General features: G+C 39.7%; 1 protein-coding gene across 1 annotated transcript in view; it reads left to right on the top strand.

The window, feature by feature from the left end:
- The window catches only part of ttc27 (tetratricopeptide repeat domain 27), a 307,508-nt gene that overhangs the window by 24,911 nt on the left and 268,674 nt on the right, over positions 1-13,923 (top strand). The window contains exons 2-3 of the mRNA XM_069930951.1: positions 3,578-3,749; positions 6,341-6,470. Coding sequence (XP_069787052.1) covers positions 3,578-3,749; positions 6,341-6,470 — 302 coding nt within the window. The remainder of the gene's footprint in view (positions 1-3,577; positions 3,750-6,340; positions 6,471-13,923) is intronic.

The following is a 13,923-nucleotide window of genomic DNA, read 5'->3' as shown; positions in this document are numbered from 1 at the left end:
AGACGACTTAGAGCACTGGAAAGACGTACCACTAACATTGATAGGAAGGATAAACTGTATTAAAATGAACATCTTCCCAAGGATACAATACCTATTTCAATCATTACCAATTCACCTAACAGAGAATTCTTCAAGGAGTTAAAGAAAATAATAAGGAAATTCTTATGGAAAGGGGGGAAACCGAGGATAGCACTAGATAAATTAACATAATGGTACAAACAAGGAGGCTTACAACTACCAAACTTTAAGAATTATTATAGAGCAGCACAATTAAAATACCTATCAGATTTTTATAAAACAAGGGAAAAACCAGATTGGACCAGATTAGAGCTAGATAAAATAGGCGAGAAGATACCTGAGCATATACTCTATAAGTGGGATGAAAAATTGGTGCAACGTAGGAATTCACCAGTATTACACCATCTGCTCAACATTTGGAAGAAGATTCACGTAGAAAGGGTTAAAATAAATTATCAACTACCAAAATTAATATTGACACAAAATCAACTAATCCCTTTCACAATAAATAACCTTTCCTTCAGAGAATGGGAGAGAAAAGGGATCAAAAGAATAGAAAATTGTTTTTCGGGAAATAAATTATTATCTTTTGAACAAATGAAGGACGAGGTTTGGATACCACCAACTGAAAACCTACTTGAAGGACAAATTGGGAAACAGTCTGAGGTTACCGGAAGGAAGCAATTTTGAATATGTGATTACAGACACAATGATAATTTAAAAATTTATAACAAACATGTACATCAAACTGCAAGAAAAGGAGAACGAGGAAACAAGCTGTAAACCTAAACAAAAATGGGAACAAGATCTAAACATAAAGATAAAGAATAAAACATGGGAAAAGCTATGCTCCGGAACCACGAGAAATACAATAAACACGAGGTTACGCATGATACAATATAATTGGTTACACAGGCTATACATCACACCCCAAAAGTTAAATAAATGGGACCCAACAGTATCAGACAGATGTTTTCGCTGCAAAAAGGAAACGGGAACAACAATACATGCAATTTGGACATGTGAGAAAGTGGAAAAATTTTGGGAAGATCTAAACCAGATATTAAATAAAATCACAAAAAGCAATATACCAAAAAACCCAGAGATCTTCCTTCTAAGTAATATAAGAAATAAAGAATTTGGACTCGATTTGGATGGAGCACAGAAAAGATTTATTATGATAGCCTTAGCTGTAGCAAAAAAATGTATTATGACAACCTGGAAATTAGAAGATAACTTGAGAATACAACAATGGTACATAGAAATAAATAAATGTATTCCATTAGGAAAAATAATGTATAATTTAGGAAATAACATCACAATATTCGAACAAATGTGGGAACCATACATGAAATACAATAGAGAAATCCTACCATGAACCTCCACCACCTAAAATGACAGAAGGAGAAGACAACGAAATGAACTGACTCAGTATACAAAAGTAAAAGATAAAAATTTCTTGTTTATTTTATTAAGTGACGACATTGTTTAACGGATTTAATGTATCTTATAGATTGAACTTTGAATAAATGGGAAGGGGGGAGAGGGAGGGAGGGAACAGAGGGAGGAAAAGGGGAGAAAATGAGACTATATATTCAAGAGAAAAATGTCTATGTATTTTGGTCAATTTGGTTTATTGTGTAAAAAATAAAAAAAATAAAAAAAAAGGGTATGTTTTTTTTACACAGTGTGGGTGCTTGGAATACATTGGCAGGGCAGGTGGTGGTATAATAGGGACATTTAAAAGACTCTTAGGCACGTGGATGCAAGAAAAATAGAGGGTTATGGGTGTGAGGTTGGGAAGGTTGAGATTGTTGAGTAGGTTTACATCACTGTGGGCCCCCAAGGGTCTGTACTGCGCTGGAATGTTCTATTTTCTCGCAGTGTAAAAATAAGTGATTTAGCAATGGTGCAAACACCCCTCATAATGTTGGGGCAGTCCTTGATCAGGGGAGCTTCAAAAGCCTGATAGCTGTTGGGGGGAAAAATGCCATTCTTGAACCTAGAAGTGCTGGTCTTCAGGCTTCTGTACCTTCTGCCCAAAGCTAGCCGAGAAGAACTTGTGGGGGGAGGGGTTCCTTTATGATGTTGGTGGTTTTCTTATTGCATCACACTACATGGATGGGAAGTCGGAGCCTGTGATGAACCTGACGATTCTGCAGCCTTCTGTGTTCCTGGGCAGTTGAATTCTCAAACCAGGAAAGTGTATTAAACTAAAATCACAGTATCTGCAGACTATCCTGTTTAATTCCATACACTTTACATCACTTTGCAAACTGCCACTTTTTTCTTGAAATGGTCATTAAATGACCGTCTTACTTTGTTCTACCTTGAAAATCAATACCCAACATTTTTCCCATTAGAAACAGATATGAGAAAAGATTGGACTAACTGCTTTTCCCAGAGAGTAGTGAATCTGTGGAACTCTGACCACGGCAGCATTAAATATATTTACGACACACTTCGACTTTTGCACAGTTGGGGAATTAAGGTTTATGTTTACGGGGAATAGACAGGTAGGCCAAGCCGAATGCACAGCTAGGTCAACGATGATCTTATTAAAAGACGAAGCAGACTGAACAGGCCAGATGGGCCGACTTCTGCTTCTATTTCTCATGTTCCAAACTCGAAAAATGGATCCTGATAGTATAGTGTGCCAAGTAGGCATTTAAATTTTTTAAAATTTAGACATGCAGCATGGTTACAGGCCCATGAGGCCGTGCTGCTCAATTACACCCGATTGACCTACAACTCCCAGCATGTTTTTGAATGGTGGGAGGAAACTAGGGCCCCTGAGGAAAACTCATGCAGATCCAGGGAGAACGTACAAACTCCTTGCAGACAGCGCAGAATTCAAACCCCAGTCCTGATCGCAGGCGCTATAACAGTGTTGCGCTAACTGCAACATTAATCGTGTTGCCCAATTAGCTCATGTACCAGTTAAATTCACTTTCGTTTAGACCTACTGCATCACATAACCAACACCAGTCGTATCCCTTTTTAATCACACATTATACTTTACAATTTAAGGTGAGGGGATGCTGGGGGGGTGCGTGGGGAATTCCATCAGTGGATGCTGAACACTTATCAGCTGCAAATTTAAAAAAAAGTCCTTTCAATCCACATCATAACAATTTGTATTTTGCTCTGTATCTCAATATAGCCCATTTCCAGAGAGGGCATGAAAAGTAGTGAAGAAATTTGAGTGGTACGATGAGTATCGTGGTTAGCACAACATTATAGCGTCGGCAACCTGGGCTCAAATCCAGCTCTCTGTAAGTAGTTTGTACATTCTCCCTGCGTTTGCCTGGGTTTCCTCCCACAGTCCAAAAATGTACGGTGAGTTGGTTAATTTATCACGAGTTCATTTGGGTGGCACGGGCTCGTGGAACGGAAGGGCCTGTTACTGTGCTGCAACTCTAAATTAAAATAAAAAAGTGAATTAAATCTGTGAGGTGACATTAAGTCCATACAAATAAAGAGCATGGACCTTGCAGTCTCATAACTGAACTCTCTACCTGAATGGCCTTGATGGATGATGGTTTTGTTCCATTTGCAGATACCAACTTCTTGCTGCAGCAGTTATTTGAGGGGAACTTTGAAGGGATTCTGTTAAATCCAAAGATTCAGGAAATTTTTTCTGCTGAACTTGGTGCTGAAGAAGTTGACGTTTACTTGGAAAATCAGATTCTGGAGTATCTTGATGGTCCGTCAGAAGATCCATTTGAAAGGCGAGTTTAAAATCACCTTTTCAAGTCTTTCATATAAATTTTTCCAATATCATTGGTGCAGGATTGTAATATGATGTAGTATAGAAGACTCATTTGGGTACCATCTGCCTTTGTCCCATCTGGGTAAAGTTATCCAGTTGTCCTTAATTGCTCTTCAATCTTGTAATTTCTTCCTTCTTCGTGCATTTCTTACTCTAATATCTCACTCTAATCTCGAACAATAAAAACATTCGCAATAACATTCGGAATCCCATTCTCCTGATCTGAGAAACTCCTTTCTTCAGCATTCACTCAGGATGCCATTCTGATGTGTTCCACATCGAGCAGTCATGGCCCAGTGATTCCCACAAGTCATCTTTGCCTCAAAGTAAAATAATCAGCTTCCTGGATACAGGGAAAGCTTAGCCAACGAACAGATTTAAAAAAAAAAATGGGTTGCCTCAATTTGCTGGATGATAGATGGAAAGGTAGAATCTGTCAGACTCAGGACTTCCATATATTTGAAATGTTGAGAAAACGTCTCGAGGTGTGTGTGTGAGATGTTTCTCGTATCACTGTCTTGTTGAATTACATGTGCTATCCCTGTCGTTGGCTTGTTAATTCAATTCGTAGTTTTGTCCGAAATCACCAAAGGTCTTTATATTTGTGAGATGGCACACTATCTGGCACAGTGAATTCAACCATGAGACGAATAAATTTGTGATCGTCCACTTCCTCACTTTCTGATGGATAGAGCTCGTTTGCTCGGCTTGATTCTCTTGTCACCAACTGCACCATTCCAAACTACACACCATCAAAAGGTTGGGTGGGAGGTTCAAATGTCTTCATTTATTTGCCTTCTCTGGAAATATTCCATTTTAATAAAAAAATATAAACACTGAGATTAATCTCTTCACTAAAATTCTGGGAATTAATAGAAATATTCCATAACTTTTTATTAAAAAAATTATTTATAATTTTACAAGTGGGTATAGGGGGAACAATCCTCCCCTTTTACAGATCAAGTCCTTACTTTTTCCTTCCCCCCCACCCCCACATCATTCACCCTACCTCCCATTCAACATAAATATCATTTATTATAAATAATAATGCAAGTGTATAAGGGAAGAGAATAAAAATGGAGCTGGCAGGATTTCCAAGTTGCCTTCTCGTTCTCAGTGTTTCGGGGCTTGTGAAGTCCAGTTATTCCTGTGGTTAAAGGCTCTGGGGAGGCCAGTCACACCTGCATTTCGACGTGCCACAAGTATAGCTGCCATACCTCAATGAATATGCTATATTTCCCCCTTAAGTTATAAGTAATTTCCTCCAGAGGAACACAGTTCTGCATCTCCATGTTCCATCTTGCTCTGCTTAGCTGAGAGTTAGATATCCAGGTAACCATTATGCACTTCCTGGCTACCGCCAAGGCGACCTTCACAAATTGAATTTGGTGGTTAGACAAGTCCATAATGTCACCCAACAGGAATGGGCAGGGTAGTGCAGATATTCCACCCCTATGATTTATTTTTCCAAAATGCCCCCTAATTCTACCAAAAGGGTCTCACTTTGGCGCAGAGCCATGTGGAATGCACAAAAGTTCCTGTATCAACGCCACATCTAAAGCACAAGTCAGGGATTTCCAATTTGACCTTATGTAATTTTTGCGGTGTGAGGTATAACTGGTGCAAAAAGTTATATTGCAGCAGTCTATATCTGGCCTTAGTAACTGCCTTCAAACTGTCCCGACAATGGTCGGACCAGCATCGTTCAGGAATTGTTCTTCCCAAATCCTACTCCCATCTCTGCCTTGCTTTATGGAGATCTGGTTTCGGGCTCTCAGTTTGGAACAGGAGATATATAGCCAAAATACATTCATGTGTGAATCCCCTTTCGAATTAGAACCTCCACATTACTAAGCAGCGGCAAGGCCATAGATGGACCTAATTTGTCCCTCAAAAAAGATTTTCATTGAAGATAGCAGAAGAAGATAGCATTCCTACTTTTAACCCAATAATCTGGTTTATTTTTTGCCACATTCGAATTAAGTGCCTTAATATCGGGTTGTCTGATTTTTGTAATTATTAATTTGGTAACCCATTTGTAAATAATGTCTCCTGCTATCTCCTCCCCTACCGTGTGTAGACCAATTTGTGCCCAGGAGGGTAAACTGTCCCCCTCAAAGAACGAGGCTATAAACCTTACCTGGGCTGCCCAATAATATTTTTTTAAAATCTGGGAGTCTCATCCCTCCTAGGCTATAGTTCCAGGTCAATTTGTCCATGGAGACTCTAGCTACTTTGTTCCTCCACAGGAATTGTCTAAAACATCCATTGAGTGTTTTGAAAAAACTATGGGGCAGTTGTATGGGTAAAGATTGGAAGAGATAATGTAGCCTTGGCTATTTACAAAATTTATATAAATTGAGCTATCTCCTATTGCTTGGAAACATTGAGCAGGACTTGCGCAGGTGGATGCATCTGTCTATCATGTTGATGGGTAGGGTTAGCTGCATAATTTGAGACTGAAAATGTGAAACATCTGAACATCTTCAGTGGAACAATTCATAAAGTGGGATAACACATGCTTAACCTACTTTCTTACTTTCATTGCAGACAATTGGCGGTGTTCATGCTGGGTGTTGGCAGCTTACAGCTGTTTGTGCAGAGTAACTGGACAGGACCTCCTGTTCAGATTCGGCCCGAGGATATTTTACCTGCATTAACAATTAGGAAGCCTGCTGCGGTAAGGGAACATGTGGACTAATCTGCAATTGCTGTTTTCCCATTCACATTTGATATTGATTTCACTCGTATATGTAGTTCTTTTTGGTCAAATATCCATGCAAATTGATTTTAAAAGCACTTTCAGAACAGTCTCTGTCACCTCCCAGAGGTAATAATTCTACATGAATGGCTTGGATATGAGAAGACAAGCAATGGCTTTCAATGACCAAGTCCCTCATGAACAGTTGCCTAAGCAGCACAAAATAATATTTCTGGAAATGGAAGCTTAAGCCAAATCTCCATGGAACAAGTGCATCCAGAAAATGGTTTACTGTGGCAATGCTGTGACATGAGTGGTGGGAAGTTACTGGAGGGGATTCTGAGGGACTGAAGCTATAGAATTTGGGAGAACCAGGTCAGCATGGCATTGAGACATGGGAAACATGTCTCATAAATTTGGTAGAATTTTTGAGGAAAATGTAGGACATGGACTTTAACAATGCTTCTGACAAGTTCCTGCATGTTAGGCTTGTCCAGAAGGTTAAATTAAGGGTGAGCTGGCCAATTAGATAAAAACATTGGCTTGGTGATAGAAGCCAGAGAGTGGTAGTGAAAGGTGGTTCTCAGTTTGGAGGCTTGTAATGCATTGTGTGCTGCAGGGATTGGTTCTGGATCAACTATTTCTGTCGTCGGTTTAACGATTCAGATGACAACATAGTAACAGATAACATTGAAACTTGGTGCTAAAGTGGACAATGAAGAAGATTGCAACAGAATTTGTATTAACTGGGGAAGCAGACCCAAGGAATGGCAGATAAATCTGGGCAGTGCAGGGTGTTGCATTTTGGTAGGTTAAACTAGGGTAGGACCCGCACATTAAATAGTAGAGCCTTGGGGGATGTTGTAAAAGAGAGACCTAGGGGTACAGGTATATAGTTTCCTGAAAGTGGTAGCATAGGTCAACAGATGGTGAACAAGGCATTTGATATGCTTGCCTTCATTGGTTATTACAGGAGTTAGGACGTCATGTAACAGCAGTACTAGATGTTGGTAAATTCACACTTAGAGTATTATGTAAAATGCAATGCTGGAGAAACTCAGCAGACCAAATGGTGTACTTTATATAGCAAAGATAAAGATACATAACTAACATCCAGGGATGATGAAGCAGTTCTGGTTGTCCAGCTATAGGAAAGGTTTCATTAAGATAGAAAGGGTGCTGGAATTTTTTTTTAACTGGGACTTATAAAGAGAGACTGTATAATCTGGAGTGTAAGAGTTCATGACGTTATTGAGGTGTATAAAATCATGAGGGGGTGCAGATAAGATGAATAGTCTTTGACTGTTCCCTTAGGATAGGGGAGTCTAAAACTGGAAGGCATAGATTTAATAGAAAGATTTAAAAAGGGACCTGAGGAGTAAATTTTTCACACAGAAGGTTGGTGGGTATATGGAAGGAGCTGCCGGAGGAAGTAATCAAAGCAAGCACCGTCACACTGTTTACAAGACGTTTAGGCAAGTACATGGATAGAAAAAGTTGAGAGCGATAAGGCCAAATGCAAACAAGTCAGACTAGCTCAGGAAGACAGTGTGGATGGCATGGACAAGATGGGCTGCAAAACTCGGAGCTCATTCTGATGCTATACCATCCATTCACATCCTATGCGACCTGAAGAATTTAGCTGCCAAGATGCTCTTGAGGTGTCCTAGCCCAGAAACTGGCAAGGTCAAGCGAAGGACCTTCTTATTCATGCTTTGAACATCAACAGTGACCCTTCGAGACTTTATAGTCCCAGTACTCTGCTCTGGTATGGACTAGAAAAATCATTGCCTGCCATCTTGATGTCTAACTGAAGGAACACCTTATTGCTGTACTGAGAATCCTTAACAAAAACAGTCCCATGTTGACTCAATATGCTTATCTTCTGCAAACAGAATATTAACATTCCCATCCAGCACAAAGTCAACAGGTCCCCAGGATCACACAAGTGACCGCAAGGAGAAAAACAATGAAATTAAGAAAGCAGGATGCAGTTCACAAGAAATTGTGCACTAATACTTCATGAAAACTCCAGCATGGATGTTCCTTGGCCTTAGAAGTTCATGGGAACCTTAAATTAAACTACACAAATGGCAGCAGATGTGCACATTCACAATTCTATGGCATATAACTAATAATCCAAAGGACATTTTAGATTATTTAAGATGTCAATATTTGATATGTCGCAGACTTTGCAGCAAAGCATTTTGCTAATCCCAGCAAAATTATCTGGCTCTTCCACTGGAGTGTCAAATTATAATTGTTTCTCTCCATTTGCATCAACCTTAAGAATGATAGAGCAGTCAGAAAGTAGGTTATAAACAATTATTCCAAAGTGCACTTGTGTGTTTTGTAATAAGAAGCTTCTAAAACTACATATTGTATAAAGTATGTTGCATGTGATTTATTCTTTTTCTTTTATATCCAAAGTGAAAAATAAAACTGTTGCATAGTCCCCCACCCTGCTGCAAGCCATGTTTTGTCAATTCACGGTTTTTTGAAAATACATAATGTTAGAAGATGAGCAGAACTGTGCTGCAATGTTCTGTGTTCTGAATTGCATCATAAATTATTTTCTGTCCCAGTCAGTTGTTGTATAGCTGAAACTGTTAGCTCAACACGGCATTCTTATGAGTCTTAATCATAGCATGTGCTCCCCTACTTACGATGGTCTGACTTACAATTTTTCAAAGTTACAGTGGTTCGAATCCATACTTTCAATTTCGAATTCCGATCTGTTCCCACACTTGCGACATGTAGTACTCTTTCTCTCCCCCCCCCCACCTCTCTCTCTCTCCCCTATCGCTTTAGCATTCCCACCATCCTCATCATACAGCAATTAATTTTAATTCAATGCTTCACACGACCTTCAGGCCCAGCGTGCTTTCAGCTGTGTGCATTAATGTTTTTTTTAAATATAGTGTAATTATCAAAAATGATAGGTGCGGTATTCTTTTTCAACAAGATTTTTCTCGACATGATGAGTTTGCTGGAACACAGCCCCACTGTACGTTGAGGAGCACTTGTACTTGCATTGACCATTGTTGTGAACTGTTTGGTGTCAGTGCAATACTCAAATTTGTCAAACAATGAAGGTTAAATATCTTGGTTAGTTTATTTAGACTGTCCATTCAAACTCTGTAATAAGTAGGAACAGACAATTACATCTGAATACAACAGGTTTATTTGCTGCTGGAGGCTACAAACTGTGGGGCAAAAATTGGTCAGAATGTAACTTTAAAATTGAAAACATACTTGGTAAAATTCCAGGACTAAGAAATATAAATGCACATTCGTTCGTTAAAGATCACTTCTTGCAGTATGACCAGTATTAAATAGAATTGCTAAAGATTGGGCATGATTAAAATAGGTAATTCTCAGCAGATTTTCATGACTTAAAGCATCATGCTTTATATTTAATTTATAATTGTTGATGCATTATAAATTATTTAAGTGCAGTTCAATGAGTTCTTGAAGCCCAGATGTATTCAGTTTCCATGCATTGGAAACTAAATATATCTGAGTGAATATTAGCAGACTGAAGCTTCTCATTTTTGTTTCTCTTTAGCCTCCCCAAACCTCAAGTACACACTTGATAATGAATCAGAAATGGAAATCCTGGCATGTTTTTAATGTCTAGCTTGGTGACAATGAAACCGTTTGAAAGGCTGCCAAAACTCTCACGGCACAAACAGATTAGGATTGAATACTTATTCTTTTTGTAGCCAATAATTACAAACCTGAAGAAGTGTGTGCAATGTTGCAATACCACAAAGGTCCTGCCAAAACTCTCTCGGCACAAACAGATTAGGATTGAATACTTATTCTTTTTGTAGCCAATAATTACACACCTGAAGAAGTGCGTGCAATGTTGCAATACCACAAAGGTCCTGAGATCGGTCACCTGCTGTCCTCTCATGGAAATGGCTTGGCATACCATGGACTGACAACCATGATCAATGATGAAAGCCTTCTTGGGAACTACCTCTCAGCAAAATGTTGTTGAAATTTACCACCACTTTCTGTGCGTTGCCATAACCTTTGTCCATTTGAGGAAAAGAGATTTGGAAGACCAGAACTCAAACATGATGCTGAAAAATAGAGAAGATTTATGTCCACACCATCTGCCAAATACATTGACAAGATAAATGATACTGTGGATGAACATATCGGATACTGAAACTCCCCCATAACAACAGATTCCAGAAGAAAGTAGAAAATGATTAGAGGCAATTGAAAAATATAACATGTCGTCATAGAAATTTTTGGCCCAAGGCAACTCAAAACGAGGAAGGAACAGTGAATACAATGCCTTTGTATGAGCTGAATATACAGAGACCACACTCAATCAGTGCAAGAGCTTGCAAGTTCTCAAATAAGTCATCTGCTTGTTCATCCTGATCACTGCCCCATCTGTGGCAGCTCTAGACTCTTCAGTATGTTGAAACAACTGGAATGGGGGCAAGTTGGCTTGGTCCACAAGAATTGCATGAGGAAATGTGCAAAAAAAAAAAAAAAAATTTTGTACTAATTTTTTTTACATCTTGTATTTATGTAATTGTAATTTTATAGTAATTTTACACCTTGTTCTGCATCATACGGCTGCCACATTTCATGGCAGTAAACCTGATTCTGAAATGGTCTAAGAAGTGCATTTATTGAGGGAGAGAAGTGATGCAAGTTGCATATACAGTTTTCATGACCTGTTTCCAGCCTGGGCAGTACCATCAGGGAGGCTACAGGGAGGAAAGGACTATTCAAGGATAATGCAGTCAGTGTAGATGCAATTTGGAGAAATCAGATTGTATGCTCACCATTTGGGGAACCAGCAGTCTTTGTTATCAGCGTGTCTTACAATATTTTGGGTTTGCTTGAAGAGCAGAAAAATAGTTACCTCTATGATGCCCTCAAATGTGTCTAAATCTACATAAAAAACAAAGAATTTGGAATTGATCTGGAGGATGCACAAAAAAGATTTGTTAAGATAGCTCTAGCCGTAGCAAAAAAATGTATTATGTCAACCTGGAAATTGGAAGATAATTTGAAAATACAACAATGGTATATAGAAATGAATAAATGTATTCCATTAGAAAAAAATAACATATAGTTTAAGAAATAATATTGAAATATTCGAACAAATATGGGAGCCTTATATTAAACACAATAGCGAAAACCTACCGGGGACAATCACTACCTAAGTTAACAGAAGGAAAAGGAAATGAAAAGAATGGACTCAGTGGAATTTCTGGTGTATTTTTATTGAATGACAACATTGTCTGACTGGTTTAATGTATCCTAGATTTTGTACCTTAAATGGACGGGAGGGGGGAGGGGTGGGGGGAGAAAATGACATTGTATATGTGTGAAAAGGAAAAAATGTGTATCATGGTTAATGTGATTAATGGTGTGAAAAATAAAAAAATTAAAAAAAAATGTGTCTAAATCTGATAATTGTAATGGCTAAGGGAATAAATTCCTTTTTTTTGTTTAGCTAAAAATAATACCAGAATTAACAATGTAGTTGCATCTCGAAAATTGAATGTATTAATAAAAGCAAGGAATTAACTGTCTTTGTATTATATTCTGAACTAAATGCTTGAAAATTATTGCTTAATGTAGTTGAAGATGTTTCCCATTTGAAAAAAATGCCTTGCACCAGTAAACAATCTTTATTAGGGGTGTGAGTGTGGAACAAGCTGCCAGCTGAAGTGGTGATGTACGCTCAATTTTAACATTCAAGAAGAATTTGGGCCGGTATGGAAGTGGTATGGAGGGCTATAGACTGGATGTAGGTCACTGGGACTAGGCAAAAAAAAAATGGTTCAGCACAAGGGCTTAAGGGCCTGTTTCTGTGCTCAAATGTTTTATGGTTCTATGAAATATTGGATATCACAACTAGGCTTTATTTGGACATATCCAGCACATCCAAAACATGCAGTATTATTCCTCCTCCCTGACTGAATGAAGACAGATGAGTCCCATTTGCATTCCTTTGCCACTATATTAAATGAACTGATCTGAATCAGTGTGGACAAGGGAGAGTAGTAGGAAAGCTGTGGATTTTCCTGTGCAAACAGGATACAATTAAAATAGGAGTTTGCTGTGATGGGTTGATGCTTTCCCTTAATTGATGTTGTTGCACATTGACTGTAGTCGCTCTGTGGCATTTGAGGCACTCAGATCAAGGCCACCCTATGCATGGATGACATCGTTATTTTCTATTAAGACTTGATCAGTACGCAGACTGATCAGCATCTGTGGCCAATTTAAGTCCATATCAGGCACTAGGGTAAACCTGAAGAAGAGTGAGGCTATGCTCGGTAACTAGCCTGACTGGTCTATTATCCGCTTCGTAGTCAAATCTAATAACATGAAGGTGTTGGAGATCTGGTTTGAAGGGACCAAGGCGTGTAACGAAAGTTGGTGGGAGTGGATCACAAAGAAACACTACAAATTGGTCTGTGGGCACAGTGCTCACTCTCAATAACTTGGAAAAACTTGGCCATCTGGTGTGAGGTGCTCTCGGTATTTGTGCATGTGGCGCAGGTGTAGCCCATCCCCCCAAACCTCCGCCCTGGCAGTCACCAGAGCAGTCTTCTGGTTCATATGGGGATCCGAGGGGTCTGAAGGGTCGCCATGTACAGGTTGCCAGACAACAGTGGGCAAGAGCATACCCAATATGGCCCTCATCCTGATGACCACCTTGTGTGTGGCTGCATGAACCAAAGTACAAGGGCACCAAGTCCCACTACGTGCTGAAGTTCTACGTGACCAGGTGTTGCAAAGGACGGGCCTGAAGCTGTTGCTGTGTAATGTCCCTCTCAGCTGGAATTTGCCACACCACATATCCTTCATGGAATTTTTTTTCCAGACTAATACTTTTGACCACAAGTCCATCAGGCAGTGCCCAGCACAGAATGTCCTGTAGACACTGGGAGACAAGGGCTCGATGGACACAGTGGGCTCCTTGAGCAGACAGTCCAGTTTGTTTGGTGGATTTTCTCATCATCAGGACTTGGCTTATAGTGAGAGGACCCCTCCTGGTCATGGTCACCCACCATGCATGTCGTCAAGTTGACTGCGGTGGAGTGGAGACAGTCGCCCACCTCTTTGCACAATCCTTATCACAATTTATCCCCTGCAGCAGTGTAACAGAGGACTCTGATTTATGGGCTGTTTCGGGGGACACACACAGAGTCAGACATCCAGAACTGCTGGAAGATCACCAACTCTGTGAAAGACATACTTTGGTCCGCCCAAAACCTGTCGATTTTTCAGCACACAGAGATGTTGGTGCTGGAATGCTGCTGTCTGGCACGTTCCATGCTGAGGGACACATTCAGTCTTGGTGCAGCCAACGGGAGGGCACTGTGGGGTAGGTCTACAGTCTGGACCTTCCATTGAGGGGCTGAGATTGAGGGAAAGTCCCTTA

This window comes from Narcine bancroftii, chromosome 4, assembly GCF_036971445.1.
Source record: "Narcine bancroftii isolate sNarBan1 chromosome 4, sNarBan1.hap1, whole genome shotgun sequence".
NCBI classification, from domain to species: domain Eukaryota; kingdom Metazoa; phylum Chordata; class Chondrichthyes; order Torpediniformes; family Narcinidae; genus Narcine; species Narcine bancroftii.
Note: the sequence above shows the minus strand (reverse complement) of the source record. Positions and strands in the feature narration are given on the sequence as shown.